Below are 14253 nucleotides of genomic sequence, written 5' to 3'. Positions count from 1 at the left end.
ACCATCAAGGAGGCAGCGGGGCGCCACTGAGATTTTGACCAGTTAGTCGAGACATCTCGCCAAGTCTGAGATCACCTGCCCAAGCGGGCGCATCCAAAGCGAGTAAGGCAAAGCGTCGGCGACCTCGAGAATTCAAGGGAATGGGACGCATGATGTCAAGCTGTCGATGTTAGTGTTGGAGAGAAAGGGTAGGGAACGGATAGTTGCGGGCTTTCCATCAGTGGGTATGGGCAAGTCACGGTCTGCGATATATAGGGGCTCCTCGGGGTCACTGCTTGGAGGTTCGGGTGAGGACTTCCAAGCTAGGCAGAACCACCAATTTCCAGTCAGGTCAGCAGGAACGCCTCAATGAGATCACAAATAGCCATTTACAGATGCGCCGAAAGCTCGTACGCCTGCAGCACGATTGTGAAAGGCAACTGATCCCTCAGCCAGCGGAGATATATGGTCACGTACACGAGAAATGACCACAACACCTCATTCGACGATAGCAGGTCGTTGAAGACCGTTGTCGGCCAACAAGCCGTGGGCGATGAGTATGGCGGTGGAGGCACAGCTTGTGATTTGCTGCCGCCCTCGTCGACCCCGGCTTCGAGACGTGGGCACAGGTGGGCTCCGGGGAATCTGGGGGCTCCGGGTGCATAGTGACTGCCGAGAGTGACGATCCTTTTTCGTGCCTGTCAGATGTGGTACGGTACACCATCGCCGCGAGGACGAAAAGGCTAGGAAAAGGTACTGGTCGGGAAAAGCTGTTAGCTGCAGACTTTTCACTTCGTTTGGTGTCGACCCAAGGTAAAATGAGAGTTCTTGAGGCCTGCATTGCCGTGTCAAGGCTATCGTGAAAGTCCGCGCCCGAGATGGAGGTCAGAAACGGGATTTCCAGGGCGTGGGAACTTGTGACATTTTGGGACAGCACGTGGCACGTTTGCTCCTGTCCTGCGCGCCCACAAGGTCCTCTCAACATGAACGGCGCGTCCACAAGCAATGGGGCCCCTATGGAAGTTGGCAATCACGAAAAGCGGCCACAATCATACGAGACAAGCAGGGCCGTCGGTTATGTCTTCTCACCCGAGATGCTGGGACACAGTAAACCGGAAGGACACGAAGAACAACCAGCGCGCATCACCCGGATATTCGAAGCTCTGCAAAGGTCCGGGTGCATAGAAGCAATGATACGCCTGAAAATACGCCCAGCTTTGAAGGAGGAGGTCATCCTTGTGCATAGCGAGGATCATTGGAACAAGGTTATGGCCTTCCAGTGTGAGTAGTTCGGACTTAGGACGGTCGTTCGTTTAGTACTATTTTACTGACTGACTCCTTGTTCTCCAATTTCCTCGTGAACAACAGACATGACTGACCAACAAATCGCTGACTCCGCCAATTTCTATGAGCATCTGTCTCTGTATGTTTGTCAGTCAACAACGCTCGCGGCAAGGATGAGTTGTGGGGGCGTGATAGAGGCATGTCTGGCGGTCGCTCGGGGCGAGGTTGCTAAGTCTTTCGCCATCGTACGACCACCTGGGCACCATGCAGAGCCAGAAGAGCACTCTGGCTTCTGCTTCCTGAACAACGTTGCTGTGGCTGCACGCGTCGTTCAACAGGCCACGAATATCAAGAAAATAATGATTCTAGATTGGTGAGGATGCTCGTCCATAGTCTTCCTTCTCGCTAATCCGGAGATATCCCAGGGATATTCACCATGGTACTTGACCCTTTAGCAGACGGTACTAAATCGTCTGACCCGTCTCTCTAGGAAACGGCACACACAGGGCATTCATTGACGACCCATCCGTGCTATACATCTCCTTGCACCGGTATGACGGGGGCGTGTTCTACCCGGGAGGGACTTTGGGTGGGATGTCGTCGTGCGGTGAAGGTGCCGGACTTGGATAGTGAGATTATATATATTGCTCGACTGTTGAAGCAAGCTGAGCAAAGTTTCTAGCTCAGTGAACATCCCCTGGCCCCAAGCCGGCATGACGGACGCCGACTATATCCACGCCTTCCAGCGCATAGTCATGCCCATAGCGATGGAGTTCGCACCCGAGCTTGTCATCAGTGAGTTCGTGTTTTGTATTCTTCGGGTCCATTGCTCGTCTCAGCGCGACTTCCCTGTGTCGTGCTACTCGCGTCGATGCGAGCTTACTGACACACTCGCAGTTTCCGCCGGCTTCGATGCCGCAGACGGCGACACGCTGGGCGAATGCCACGTCTCGCCCGCGGGGTATTCCCACATGACCCATATGCTCGCCAGCCTTGCGGGTGGCAAGCTTGTTGTAGCGCTTGAGGTATGTCTCTCATTACTCCGATGTGTTCTTTCTTAGGCAGAGCGCCGAGGTTACCCTTCCTTTATGTACTATCCCGACTAACGGACCTTCTCACAGGGCGGCTATAACCTCGACTCCATCTCTGCCTCGGCAGACGCCGTCGCGCACGTTATCCTGGGCGGCGCACCGGACGTGCTCAACCGTATGGTCGCGACGGAGGTGGGCACGGAGACGGTCTACTTGGTCGCGCAGGAGCAGAGCAAGTACTGGAAGAATGTGGACCCTAAGGCGTGTCTTCCGAAAGAAGGCGAGTTGAGTTATTCTCTACGCAGGAATCCCAGCTGACGTCGCACAGAAATCGAGGACCTGGCACACACAATACCCGATCTCCTGAAAGCCCACCGCCAATACTACCTGTACACCGAACACGACATGATGTCTATACCCCTGCTTCCCGAGGTCGAGCAGACGTTCTCTTCGCAAATTATGTGCACGTGCGTGACGTTTTCCTACCTGGCCGTCTCGAAGTTGACGATTCCGCAGGTCAGACATCTTCGAAAAGGATACCATGATTGTTCTCGTTCATGAATTGTGCGTCTAATCTGGATTACTCTGCCTCGCTTCTCATATAACGGAACCAGCGGCAACCTCCGAACGGAATTACAGAACCTCATGACGTGCGACCTCAACATAGAAAAGTCCTACCTCGTACGTCCTCTTGTTTTGCCATGGAATTTCCTCTGTTCACCCCCGCGAAGGTAGATTTCGCCAAGCAGATCATGAGCTGGGTGAGGTCGATGGGCTACTCGCTTATCGACATCAACCTATATCCGAAAGCCAACGCACCTCCGACTGCGCCGATGCACAAGGCAAGCGCATCCATACAGACTCGATGCGTTGGCGCTAACGACGTTGTAGCGATATCACTACAAAGCGCGGGATGACCTCGAGCGCAACGTAATCTGCTACGTCTGGGATAACTTCATCCAGTGGTTATCATCACGCCTTCGTTATATAACTTGCTAATTCGTTTTTGTGTCTAGGCTATCTGGGGCCAAACACGTCGTGCTCATTGGACACGGTCCTGGATGCAAAACCCTCGTAGATATGATGGAGATGCGCGGTATGTCTATGTTTTTGCTTCCAATCACTCGCCTCATCTAATCGAACCTCAGCGGCCGGAATCAAGCGCCTCGTCAGGGCCCTGGTGCAGGTCGTCGGCACCTCTCCTTCGCTCACGGTGCCCAACGCGGACGACCCGCAGCTCATAGAGTGGTATGGGGAGGTAAGCGGATATGTTCATCCATAATTCACTGCTTACCATCCATGCCATCTCAGCACTCGCTGGCTGTCCTGTCCTCTGCGCACCCGGATCTGCGACCAAATATTAAGAGGAAGTTCAAGCGCTTGGGACCTTATTGTGCGATCGGTGTGTATCGCTTGAAGACGTGTATATGGACTTGGTACTGAATCATCCGAATACTGCAGACGACCCTCAATCATACAGAGTGATCATGACGGCGTTTCCGGAGATCAAGTCGTTTATCAGGGAACAGCTGCAGGCGCTGGATTCACCCGTGGCTGGGACGTCGAACGGGACATAGTAGTAGACAACAATTTCCCATATAGATGTTCGCGAGGCAGCTCAGCTCACATATACAGTTACTTGCGCTGCCCAATGCAGCTTTTCTTGGACCCATTGCATGATGCGTCTACGAGTACCACAGGTCCCACCTCACAAGCTCCTCGTAGTGTCGCAAGAGGATCGCGACCTCGTTCATCTTGAGGAAGCGGTTCATATAGAGGACCTGTAGAGCAGCGTCAGCCATGAACATCTTTCGAAGCAGCACGTTTGTACGCTTAGCGAGCAAACGAATAGTCTTACCAAGAGCAGGTTCCGCAGTGCGGCCCATCCCGCGGCCTTGTGAATCATGCGCCAGTGCTCGTCTATGAACATACGTGCGCCGTCCTCGTATTTCTTCACGAAATCGAGGCTGTGTGGGATACATCAGGATCAGGCAGACCACAGCGGTCGCGCACTAGCCAAACTTACCGATGCAAGAAAATCCACCTCGCCCACAACGCCTGCATCACCTTCTGTTCGTCCGGTATGTCGGGTACTTCCAATATTTCTTCCTCCTGGTCGAGCACCGCCCACGCAAGTGCTCCGTATGGCGCCAGAGGGAGCGTACCGAGGAGGTCGTACAGCCTTGGCCCTTCGGGACGCGTCGAGTAATATATCGTCTGCCCGTCAGGATAGTCCGAATACGCTGGGAAGAAATCCGGATCTTCGGGCGAGAGCGAGGGTCCGAGACGGCGGTGAGGAGGAGGGGGAGTGAGTGGTGGGCGGTCTTGCAAGGAGGCGGTAGGCGAGGGTGGAGCAGGAGAAGGCGAGTGGATGTGTCGAGCGAGAGGGGGAGGACTCGGAGATGCGGTGGGTGAAGAGATAACTTGCTGCCGCCGAGTTCTGCGCCGAGGGATGTCGAGCGGCGGAGAGGGAGAGCTCGGCAGGGAAGGGAGGGCAGTCGGTGATCGCGCACGAACAGGTTCTGGGACCCGTACAGTGATCGATGGAGTTGGAACGGGTAGATGAGGGGTAGGCAAGACGGAGATAGCCGCCGAATCCGCTGTGGCGAGCACTGGCTCCTCCTCCGTCTCCTCTTCTTCCTCCTTCTCGTAAAGTGGTCGAGGTGGAGAGACCCTACGCACAGGCGATCGAAGAGGTGGTGTTGGAGTCGAAGGCGTGGGTGACATCGCAGCGTTCTCTTCATGTTCAGCCGGAGGAACACTAGCCTCCTCGATGTTTTCTTCCTTCTTGATCGGTCGTGCATATACGGTTGCAAGTGTCCTAAGACCGCTTGAGCACAGGACATCTCACCACGAATCGGGAACATTACCGTGCAGTGGCTCTAGCAGGTACCGGAACGTCGATGACCACCTTGCGTTTGCCGCCTGTCTGAAAAGAGGCGTCAGCACAAAATGCCGGGGCTTCCGTTTGCGATAGCACCTCTGTTGTCTCGACTTTGACGCCAGCGTGGTCCCATTGGAGGTGCTTCTCGTAGACAGCTTTCGATGGGAAGTTACCGTGCAGGTCGCATAGCGGGCACTCGTAACCCCGTACTAAGCGTCGTGCTTGGTATTCGACGCCGTTTTGGATAACATATTCGTACACGGTCTCAGAATCTGTGTCTGTACGTTGACCGTCCGAGAGGGCCACTCCTCGTTTCTTGCATGTCAGCAAGAATCCGCGACGTACACAACGTCGTAGAAAGGGCAACTTCGACGGTCCCTGGCGTTGAACTGTTAGAGACAAACGTCGCAGAGCTTCGAGGAGCTTCTCAGATGGCGCTCGGTCGAGATCAAGTTCATCTTCCTCTTCCTCGTTCTCGATGATAGTCACATCATCCTCAGAGTCGGAGGATATGGCTATGATATCCGGGCTTCGAGGCGCTACGTAAGGCTCGTCACTGTCGTCGCTGATTTCCTCCACCTCAGAGGCGAGCTCAGGCTTCGGGTTCTTCTTGGCCGCCTTCACGAAGTCGGTAGCCAGTATAGGTCGCCAAGCGCCTTCGTCGGATGAGCTGTCGTTGTCGACGTCCATGGCGTCCGCATTTGGGTGGACAGGGCGCTTGGAGCGGAGGGGTGCCATCCTGCGTCTGGGAGCTGGCGCCTTTGCGCGTTGTAGGGCCGGTGTGCCCTTCCTATCGTTTATTATCTGCCAAGTCGGTGCGCGCAGAGACGCTTTCGATGCGAGCGTAGGTCCGCGCGGTACTCTGGTATCAGCCATCGGACGGACAGTCTGCCTGGCTATGGATGCCACTACTCATAAGGTGAGTTCGTTGTGCATCAGTACACAAATATTGAAGCCCACTTCTCTTGGTGGCCATATGTACCTGTATGACATCTAAGTCACCAATATCCGAACACAAAAGACGCAATCTATCTCACAGGACTTCGCTTCGGCGTCATCGCCGGCGCTCTTCCAACGAAGCTGCCGTGACCAGATACATTTGAGCGTGCAGACACCCCTCCACCCATCGACTTGCGCGACGGAATCGGGGTCGCCACAGTCTTCCGCGGTACGGGTATCGGCGCTGACTTTCGCGTCATTCCAGGTGTGGCCGCGGTTTTGCGCTGCAGAGGCGTCGCAGCGCTCTTGCGAGAGGATCTAGCGACTGCATATGACGTAGGCAGAGGGCGCTTGGATGGCAAGCGAGGGGTTTCAAAGTCGCGTCGACCTGACATGATGGCCGCTTGTGTTGAACTTGCTTCAGGGCGCGAGGCTGTCGATGGGACTTCCGGCGTTTGCCGAAGAGGCGGAACCAAAGCTTTTCATCCGAGTTGAGCTGCCGCCCGTAAAGTATGTCATGAAACTCATATCTCTAGGTAGTATACAGTATACATCACGCGTATGTCCCTGCGTGTAGATTTTTGAGTATCTATACGAGCAATGTTTTCCAGCCCGGTGTTACCCCACAATGCCCAAAATATATGCAAAGCCGAAGACCCCATCTAAGCGGAGGAAGGAAGATGGAAGACAAACAGCACGCGCACTCCCCGCACTCAGAAGGCGCATGCCTCGTACGCAGAAGGCGCTCAGCACCCTCAAGAACGCAAGGACGCAGCAGGCGCAGGCGGACTCGGCGGTTCTCGCGGCGCCGGGGATTCTGCGTCGAAGTAGGACGGCAGAACAGACGACGGCGGGGAAGGCGGGGCGGTCAGCTATGTATGGATAGATCAGTACGCGGCTCGGCATGATTGGTCGAAATGCTCACGACATCAGGAAGGGAAGCTTTTGCTGCTTTTAGCGCTGCGTCGTACGCTGGCGGTGGGGTTGGGATGCGAGCTGTTGCGAGAGTAGACTGCGATCCCAGAAGGCTTCGAGGTACCCGGCCGTCGAGCGCGCGGAGATAGCTGGGCAAGGACACCTCCCGGCCATCCACCTGCGTAGTCGCAGGTAGACCGCGCTCGATGCTGCCCACGCTGGGTGAACTCCGTGTTGCAGCCCTCACCGCGCGCCGATGCCTCCGCAGACAGAAGGCGGCGAAGAAGTACAGGAAAGCAGCGCAGACAGCGGCTATAATATAGTCAGCGGAGGACACGAGGGTCGCAAGGTAGACGTACCGACGATGATTCCTGCGATGGCGCCCGCCTTGAGCTGATATTGAGGGGTTTTGTATGACTGAACCATGACGAAACAGTAACGTGCGCAAGGTACTTGACTGAAGAGGATGAATGTCCGACAGGAACTGAGCGCAACCTCGACGCTAGCGCAGGGGCAGCCACCAAGGGGAAGCAGGCACAAGCGGACAAGATAGGCGAGTTAAGTAGGCGTATAGACTCGCCTCAATATAGGCTTGTTCCCCACGCACATGACGTTGGAATGAGGTGGTCGAGAGACACCCGGCGAAGCACCCTTGCTTATCACAGCCTCCTGCTGCGTGCCGAAGCGGTAGAAGCGGCCGGTCAACGCAGAACCTCAGACCTCCAACGCAACCCCCGCCCACGCCCAATATACGTGCGAAGCGGGTATGCAGCGGGGTAAGGAACGCGAGGGTGCGCAGTAGAAGGTGGAACAGACCCTGTAGAGAGGATTGCGTTAGTTGTGCGATGCGACACGCAGGGAAGGGACGTGCTGGAATGGAGAAGAATGGGGTACTTTGTGGTTCATTGTTAGAAGGCCGTGGATTCACGGTGATAGCAAGGGGAGAAGGTCCCTCGCACCGCGACTCCGGCTCCAACACAGCGTGGCGAGAAGGCAGCACAGACGCCTGACGGAAACCTATCGGCGTAATCAATGCTGAAGCTGCCTCCGCAACACCCAGCGTGAACGGATTGAAGGCCGGAGGCGACTGCACGCGCTGGCCAAACGTGAGCAACTAGAACAAGAGTCGTATGCTGACATGCTGACCTTATGTAGTCCGAGGAGCCAGACAGGTCACTGTCCTCTAGTAGCGACGATCTGGAGACTACATATCGCCATCATGAAAACTAGTACCATGGCACAATGTTAAATATACCGCGCTTGAACATGGACGGCGCAGATAGCACACTGGTAGGGGAGGAGCGCGGAATTACACACACCACAAGCAAATCGAAGCAGCACCCTCTGTACGCGCGAAGGCAGGCTATCGCCGGCTGCTGCGAGGCATCGGCACGTCCCCACTACCACGGTAAGCTGGGAAACGTGTGAAGAAGAAAACTCACGACGAAAACAGGAGTAGAAGCGCTTCACAACAAAGTCAGTATATATGTTCTATCGAGAATAAAGCCGCATCAAAACTGCGAGTCAGCACGGATTTGGGCCTTCCTGATTCTGCGTGGCGATAGATGGTTCTGACTTGGCCGCACTGATCACGGACGAAGATGTCTGCTAAGCCCACGAAGGTCAGCCTCATGGAATGATAACCGCCTCGAGACTCACTTGATAATAGGGAGGCTGCTTGTCTCTCAGCGCGGCATCATACGTTGGAGGTGGCGCCACAATTTCCATCGCCATGAACAGTGCAGGATCCCCATCGCGGCGTAAGGACGGGCTTATTCTCCATGGTTGGCTACGGCAATGGGTAGAAGGCCTTCTGCTCGGCAGCGGGGTCCTCGGAGGTCTGCTCTCCATGAACCTCGCGCGGCTGGCCATAATTTTGCGCTTTCGTCGACGCTCGAGGAGCAGGAGAGCGAGCGTCAAGGTGCAGGCGAGGGCTATCGCGACCCATCCTCAGCGACAACACTCGGACAAAGCACAGCTGAAAGCGCGCACCGATAAGAATGCCTGCTGCAGTGCCGCGCGAGATGCTACCCTTGTCAGAGGAACTCGCTTGGTCTGCAGCGCTCGCTCCTCCAGCGAAAACAATACCAATCGTGAAGACGAGCAGGCTGCGGGAGACCATGGTGGTTAGCGGGCAAGGCGCAAGGTTTGCACGACCTCTGTGCGAATCAGTGACGACGCTAATGAACGTCAGATGAAGTCCATCATCAGCAGGCTAGGCTGCTGGCAGGCGGGCTTGCACAACGTCCGACCTGCTTCGCCTGGTGTCGGAACCGAATAAGCGTAGGCAGGGCTTCGCAGACGCCGGCCGTCCATCTTGCGGACGGCGAACGTCCGTCTGGTCCAGGAGTGCACTGGGTATTTGGGAGTGCACTAGGCTCTTGGGGGTGATGAGGTGCTTGTGATGTAAAGCGCGCACAATGGAGGGCAGAGGAAGTGCACATTGATATTACAAGATGAAAGCAGAAATGGATACAGCAGGATAAGACGGAGCGAGACCATTCGTGCGCGCGGGCGAGATCTATCGCCTGATGCCGCGCGGCGTCGGCGCGACTCCACGACCGCGGCGAGCTGGGGGAACGCGTTAGTGGACGGACGATGAACGGGGGAGTGACGAGGCTCACCATTTGCTAGAGAGGAAGGGTAGGAATGTCAGTACAAAGGGTTCGATCAGCAGGAATGTCCAGGACGCACCGCGCATGATCGTGGCACGACCTCTCGCCGTCCCAATACCCCGTCCCTTCATCGCATTTGGGCCGACGCGCTTGAACCTGAGAAGGAGAGAAAACAAAGATGGATGAGTGATAGACAGCATAGCGAGCGAAGGGAACGCACATCGGCGCGTTTTGCAGCATGTCGGGGACGATGAAAAAGCGGATCATGCTCCCGCGGATGTAGACCTGGTCGAGCTGGGATACGCGCCCATCGCGTCCAGTGACGGTGATCTCTTTCAACGAGATGTTCAGGTTGTCTTCCGCTATAACGAAGCAAAGAGTCAGCATCTCTGTCACGATATGCACCAGGCGTATTGTGATGCTGGGGAAGGAGCGATCGCCCAAGGATCGAGCTAGACGCGTACGCACCCTCTGCGAGCTTCCCGCGGTAGAGCTGGCCGGTCTTGAGCTCAACGGTGATGATATGGCCGAGGGATTCATGAAGAAGCTTGACGGGAACGCCGAGACCGGAGGCCATTGTTTTCGTGAATAGACGCGGGGGTGGAAAGAAAGGGACGTCAAAATACGGACAAACAGAAACTTGCCCTTCTGGGATGTGACCGTCGCCACAATGTCTTCTTAACTTGTACTGCCATGATCTCCTCTCAAGGCATCGAAAAAAGCATGAACTGAAAGTCCTCACCTTTGAATATCGATTGAGGCAAACCACGTCCCTATGGTAGTCTCTCCGGCCAGGAAAGGGACGGCAGCAACAAATTAGCAGCCGAAATCGTTCAGCTCGACTCAATTCTAGTACTCTCAGGTACATATGGTGCTATTTACGCTAAGCTACCACTATTCGGCGACCACGAAGGCATACAAGACGACACAGGTCTAGCGGAGATTTTTTTCTGATCCATGAGCTGAACTTCGTCGGCACGTGCGGGCCGGCGCTATTTCGCTTAGACACACGCGCCGGCTGAGTGACGTCTTCCCGCCTCGGGCGCTTGAGCTTTTTCTGTTCATCATTGCTGTCCGTCGTGCGGGGAACACGACTGTGCGACCCCTACATTTCATGCTCCCTCACCTCGAGGACGACGACACCCACGACTCATACAGCTTGCCCTAGCGCACGCGAGCAGGCCGCGACACGAAGGAGCACCGGCAGAAAATTACCTTGTTCGCGTACAGGGACTTGTCGCCGGGAACGACGTTCGTGCGTTTTGCTCAGTATGAGCTCGCTTGCGTCTTGGCTGACGGTTGTGCCCTTGCTTCTAGACCAACACTGTTGCCGATCGGGGGTCTCCAAACTGCAGGAAAGGTCTTGCTCGACCGAGTGCGTGGATCGTGGCGCGTTATAGGTCTTGTCTTGCTCACGACTCTGCCAGGCAAGCGACAATCCACGACACCACGCCCAGTGCTCAGCTACGACTTCGAGCATGGCATTATTTGACGCCCTATCTATACTCTACCCCTCCTTCACCGTCCTCCCCGTCCTTCTCCTCTTCGTCGGCATCCTCTACTTCGTCGTCCCCCGCTTCCGCCCCCTCCTCATCCTCATCACCGCAATATACGCCTCCTTCCTCCTCTTCCCCCTCCTCTACACCTACGCCCTCCACCTGCTCTGGTCCACCTTCCTCCGCCCCATATGGCGCGCAGCGAACTGGGTCCTCTTCCCCCTCAAGTTCGCCGTCCGCATGCTCTACCGCGGCGCGCGCTGGCTCGTCTGGGCAGCGCAGCAGATCGGGATCTGGGTAGCCTGGTTCGGGTTCTACGTCTACTTTGGCAAGATGGGCTGGGAGTGCATCCAAGACGCGTGGGATTGGGTGTACGATGCGGCGAGGAGGGTGGGGTACTTCTTGGAGGAGCTGAGCAAGGAGGAAAAGGCGGCGAAGGCGAAGGGGGATGGATCGACAGGAAGCGAAACGGTAGTGGGAGAAGATGAGGAAGAAGAAGAGGAGGAGGGTGAGGGAGATGGGACGGAGGGTGTGCCACGAACGTCGAGGCACAGGCGACGATCATCTACGAAGAAGGGGAAAGGGAAGGGCAAATAAGCCAGCCCTACGCAAACGTCTTGTTATCACCCTCCGGCGTATCAATGTACTAACGATGCCTGCCATCGTCTGACCTGGATTTCTGACTGCAGTCTTTGCTCCAATAGGTTTGTTATGGCGACTAATCCGGTCCTATTACTGACATTGACTTATCTCACCCTCTGCCCTTCCCTCATGCAACGATCAGTGAAAGTGAATAGGCGGCGGCCTACCCGCTAACTTGCTTCACCCGTTCTCCCTTGTTCCTGCCCACGACCCAGGGTTCGCACGTTACCCTCTAACCCTCCAAAGAAGGACGAATGCGATAGCAATGGTGGTATAAAGCGCTGCACCGACAGCAGCAATGCTGCAAACAAACGCTGACACCCGCGCCACATCGAAGTGCCCACTGCTCCCCAGCACACCCCCACATTCCCACTCCCCCCGCGTTTATAACCCCGGTTCTGTGCGCCGGGTGGTACCTGCACTCGCACGCTGACCTGCACTCGCACGTTGACCCCTGCTCCCATGACGCCGTCGAAGAAGAAGGCCGATCTCTTTCGCCCGGACGATGACGAGGGGAGCTTCTACACCTACACCGCGCTCACCGGCGCCGCGCTCGACATCGCGTTCCACACGAGCCTGAACGCGTTCGGCAGCCTCGATCAGACGGACTACGCGTCGTTCCAGCCGTGCTTTGAGAAGAGTCAGGACCGGGTGGTTGTAGAGGACATCGAGATCGGCGGACAGGTGTGGCGGTTGCGGTGTATCTTCGACGGTGCGTGCTTGCCACTATTCCCTTCACGCCCTGTACTGACGACCCACTCACCGCAGGCCACGCCGGCCACGCCGCCGTCGACTACATCCAGCAAGCCATCGTGCCCACCCTCCACACCCGCCTAGCCGCCCTCGACGCGTCCTCCCCTCCCACCGACGCCACCATCGACACCGCCCTCTCCTCTGCCCTCCTCGCGATCGACGACGCGATCGGCAATGAGGCGCGCGCGCTGTTCCCGCCCGACCTCGACGCCCTGTCCGACGCGCAGATCCGCGCGATCGCGGACGATCACAAGGACGGCGGCAGCGGGGCGAACCACGAGAAGCTACTGCGCGCGAAGAGCGGGTCGACGGCGTTGGTCGCGCTGGTGGATCCGCCAGGGGAGCGGTTGTGGGTGGCGAGTTTGGGGGATTGCACGGCGGGTGAGTGGTAGATGGGATTGGGGTGGAGGTGGGATGGTTGAGCTGACGCGTCGCGAACAGCGTTGTGTACGAGGCAGGAGAGGGGAGGGCCGTGGACGGTGGAGAGGTTGAGCGCGAACCATAATGGCATAGAACCGGATGAAGCGGCGCGCGTCAGAGCAGAGCACCCTGGAGAAGAGGGCGCGATGCTGAACGACCGGGTGCTCGGTACTATCGCTGTCACCAGAGGTACATTGTCTACTCTCTTCTTAACTGTACGTCCTTGTAGCTAACTCTCGTCCCCCCAGCCCTCGGCGACTTCTTCTGCAAGTTCCCGCCCGATTTCGTCCGCCGCGTCCTCGTCGCCTCGGACCCCAACCTCAAGTTCTCCGCTACGAAGGTGGACGACTTCCTCGCCCGCCTCCTCACCCCGCCCTACGTGAGCGCTCAGCCGGAGGTCAGATGCGTGCGGATAGGCAGCGCAGGGGATGCCACTTCATCACCGCCCGCCGAGCAGCTCCTCGTCATGTTCTCCGACGGCCTCCCCGAGTGCGTTCTCGATGACTTCTCGACCGCGGAGCCTTATTTCCAGGTCCTGCCGCGCATCCTCGACCGCGCCCTGCGTTCGACGGCGGAGGCGGGCTTCAACGCGGAGGCGTGCCTAAACGCGGAGGGTCCCAGGTCCAACAATGAAGGCGCGAACGGCCAACCCACCATCCCTCGACCGGACGCCAAACGGAACCTCGCCGCCGCCATCATCCGGGAGACGCTCGCTGGCGGCGAGGACTGGCTGCCCGTGATGCAGGCGATGAAGTATGGGGAGGTGGTTCCGAAGTTGGGGAAGGAGAGGAAGCTGGACCATGTAGAGCGGGATGATAGGCTATCGCAGTTGTTGACGGTGGAGATGAGGGGGAAGTGGATGGACGATGTGACGGCGGTGGTGCATAGGATAGTGTAGTATTCAGCTCAAGTGGACTTCGTTGTACTCATAGTCTGTGGATGATCACAATAGAACTGGACATATGCTCGAGCGTGCCTCGGAAGGGCAGCGAGCTATACATGGCATTGACAAAGTACATGACGAGCAGGTACATTATGTGACAGCACGCAGGGACGACTACATGCCCTTCTCGGTTTCGTACCGCGAAAAGTGACTGTCCCCTACAACTAAGTAATCTTGTTCGCGCCGTACGCGACCATGAAGTCGGATCTGTTGGCCCACCACACACCCGCCGAAGCGCACATACATCAGACCCAAGACGAAGGGATGAATACTCACAACTTCGCCCTGAAGTCTGCGGCGACGCAGGGACGTCGGGTTGAAGCGGGCGACGGGGTCGAGTCGAAGCGGCGAT

General features: G+C 56.8%; 9 protein-coding genes across 9 annotated transcripts; 3 read left to right on the top strand and 6 right to left on the bottom strand.

The window, feature by feature from the left end:
* Positions 1-227: 227 nt before the first annotated feature.
* On the bottom strand, positions 228-873 carry SCHCODRAFT_02369451 (uncharacterized protein). Its single transcript, XM_050342494.1, has one exon. The coding sequence runs from the start codon at positions 818-820 to the stop codon at positions 449-451; it is 372 nt and encodes a 123-aa protein (XP_050198866.1). The 5' UTR covers positions 821-873; the 3' UTR covers positions 228-448.
* A 65-nt stretch (positions 874-938) lies between these two features.
* SCHCODRAFT_02691268 (uncharacterized protein) lies at positions 939-4216 on the top strand. Its single transcript, XM_050346833.1, has 16 exons — positions 939-1260; positions 1348-1636; positions 1689-1702; positions 1754-1892; positions 1946-2058; positions 2161-2288; positions 2385-2583; positions 2623-2761; positions 2811-2858; positions 2909-2975; positions 3026-3136; positions 3186-3256; positions 3311-3390; positions 3443-3552; positions 3606-3696; positions 3756-4216. The coding sequence occupies exons 1-16, from the start codon at positions 963-965 to the stop codon at positions 3869-3871; spliced, it is 2013 nt and encodes a 670-aa protein (XP_050198865.1). The 5' UTR covers positions 939-962; the 3' UTR covers positions 3872-4216.
* On the bottom strand, positions 3980-5916 carry SCHCODRAFT_02670493 (uncharacterized protein; the record flags this gene model as incomplete). Its single annotated transcript, XM_003029355.2, has 5 exons — positions 3980-4075; positions 4153-4261; positions 4321-5115; positions 5165-5223; positions 5275-5916. The coding sequence occupies 5 exons, from the start codon at positions 5914-5916 to the stop codon at positions 3980-3982; spliced, it is 1701 nt and encodes a 566-aa protein (XP_003029401.1).
* A 956-nt stretch (positions 5917-6872) lies between these two features.
* On the bottom strand, positions 6873-7458 carry SCHCODRAFT_02703875 (uncharacterized protein; the record flags this gene model as incomplete). The annotated part of the gene is made up of 3 exons (XM_003029354.2): positions 6873-6989; positions 7043-7344; positions 7392-7458. The coding sequence occupies 3 exons, from the start codon at positions 7456-7458 to the stop codon at positions 6873-6875; spliced, it is 486 nt and encodes a 161-aa protein (XP_003029400.1).
* Positions 7459-7621: 163 nt separating this feature from the next.
* SCHCODRAFT_02586003 (uncharacterized protein) lies at positions 7622-8119 on the bottom strand (the record flags this gene model as incomplete). The annotated part of the gene is made up of 1 exon (XM_050343954.1): positions 7622-8119. A coding segment is annotated over one exon (498 nt), but the record flags the coding sequence as incomplete, so codon positions are not given.
* A 94-nt stretch (positions 8120-8213) lies between these two features.
* On the bottom strand, positions 8214-9177 carry SCHCODRAFT_02634740 (uncharacterized protein). Its single transcript, XM_050345827.1, has 4 exons — positions 9025-9177; positions 8692-8966; positions 8475-8640; positions 8214-8432 (listed from the first exon to the last, which is right to left on the bottom strand). The coding sequence occupies exons 1-3, from the start codon at positions 9152-9154 to the stop codon at positions 8557-8559; spliced, it is 489 nt and encodes a 162-aa protein (XP_050198863.1). The 5' UTR covers positions 9155-9177; the 3' UTR covers positions 8214-8432; positions 8475-8556.
* A 271-nt stretch (positions 9178-9448) lies between these two features.
* On the bottom strand, positions 9449-10245 carry SCHCODRAFT_02634738 (Sm-like ribonucleoprotein). Its single transcript, XM_050345826.1, has 5 exons — positions 10116-10245; positions 9868-10009; positions 9727-9803; positions 9657-9662; positions 9449-9603 (listed from the first exon to the last, which is right to left on the bottom strand). Exons 1-5 carry the CDS (start codon positions 10222-10224, stop codon positions 9554-9556), a joined length of 384 nt encoding a protein of 127 aa, XP_050198862.1. The 5' UTR covers positions 10225-10245; the 3' UTR covers positions 9449-9553.
* A 446-nt stretch (positions 10246-10691) lies between these two features.
* SCHCODRAFT_02634734 (uncharacterized protein) lies at positions 10692-11810 on the top strand. The gene is made up of 3 exons (XM_050345825.1): positions 10692-10898; positions 10965-11022; positions 11075-11810. The coding sequence occupies exon 3, from the start codon at positions 11126-11128 to the stop codon at positions 11738-11740; it is 615 nt and encodes a 204-aa protein (XP_050198861.1). The 5' UTR covers positions 10692-10898; positions 10965-11022; positions 11075-11125; the 3' UTR covers positions 11741-11810.
* A 437-nt stretch (positions 11811-12247) lies between these two features.
* Positions 12248-13856, top strand: SCHCODRAFT_02670489 (protein serine/threonine phosphatase 2C; the record flags this gene model as incomplete). The annotated part of the gene is made up of 5 exons (XM_050346617.1): positions 12248-12497; positions 12554-12919; positions 12980-13119; positions 13146-13173; positions 13207-13856. 5 exons carry the CDS (start codon positions 12248-12250, stop codon positions 13854-13856), a joined length of 1434 nt encoding a protein of 477 aa, XP_050198860.1.
* Between the last annotated feature and the right edge of the window lie 397 nt (positions 13857-14253).

Source organism: Schizophyllum commune, assembly GCF_000143185.2.
Source record: "Schizophyllum commune H4-8 unplaced genomic scaffold SCHCOscaffold_9, whole genome shotgun sequence".
Classification (NCBI taxonomy): Eukaryota; Fungi; Basidiomycota; class Agaricomycetes; order Agaricales; family Schizophyllaceae; genus Schizophyllum; species Schizophyllum commune.
This window is presented reverse-complemented; position numbering and strand designations above follow the sequence as displayed.

Coding starts and splice junctions, on each gene's coding strand:
- SCHCODRAFT_02369451 (XM_050342494.1), bottom strand. CDS start 820: ATGCAGGCCTCAAGAACTCTCATTTTACCTTGGGTCGACACCAAACGA.
- SCHCODRAFT_02634738 (XM_050345826.1), bottom strand. CDS start 10,224: ATGGCCTCCGGTCTCGGCGTTCCCGTCAAGCTTCTTCATGAATCCCTC. Junction 10,010..10,115: donor CCGCGGGAAGCTCGCAGAGG/GTGCGTACGCGT, acceptor GCTTCGTTATAG/CGGAAGACAACCTGAACATC. Junction 9,804..9,867: donor ATGCTGCAAAACGCGCCGAT/GTGCGTTCCCTT, acceptor TCTCCTTCTCAG/GTTCAAGCGCGTCGGCCCAA.
- SCHCODRAFT_02691268 (XM_050346833.1), top strand. CDS start 963: ATGAACGGCGCGTCCACAAGCAATGGGGCCCCTATGGAAGTTGGCAAT. Junction 2,059..2,160: donor CGCACCCGAGCTTGTCATCA/GTGAGTTCGTGT, acceptor ACACACTCGCAG/TTTCCGCCGGCTTCGATGCC. Junction 3,697..3,755: donor GGGACCTTATTGTGCGATCG/GTGTGTATCGCT, acceptor CGAATACTGCAG/ACGACCCTCAATCATACAGA.
- SCHCODRAFT_02634740 (XM_050345827.1), bottom strand. CDS start 9,154: ATGGTCTCCCGCAGCCTGCTCGTCTTCACGATTGGTATTGTTTTCGCT. Junction 8,967..9,024: donor TGCAGCAGGCATTCTTATCG/GTGCGCGCTTTC, acceptor GGGTCGCGATAG/CCCTCGCCTGCACCTTGACG. Junction 8,641..8,691: donor AGCAGCCTCCCTATTATCAA/GTGAGTCTCGAG, acceptor TCGTGGGCTTAG/CAGACATCTTCGTCCGTGAT.
- SCHCODRAFT_02634734 (XM_050345825.1), top strand. CDS start 11,126: ATGGCATTATTTGACGCCCTATCTATACTCTACCCCTCCTTCACCGTC.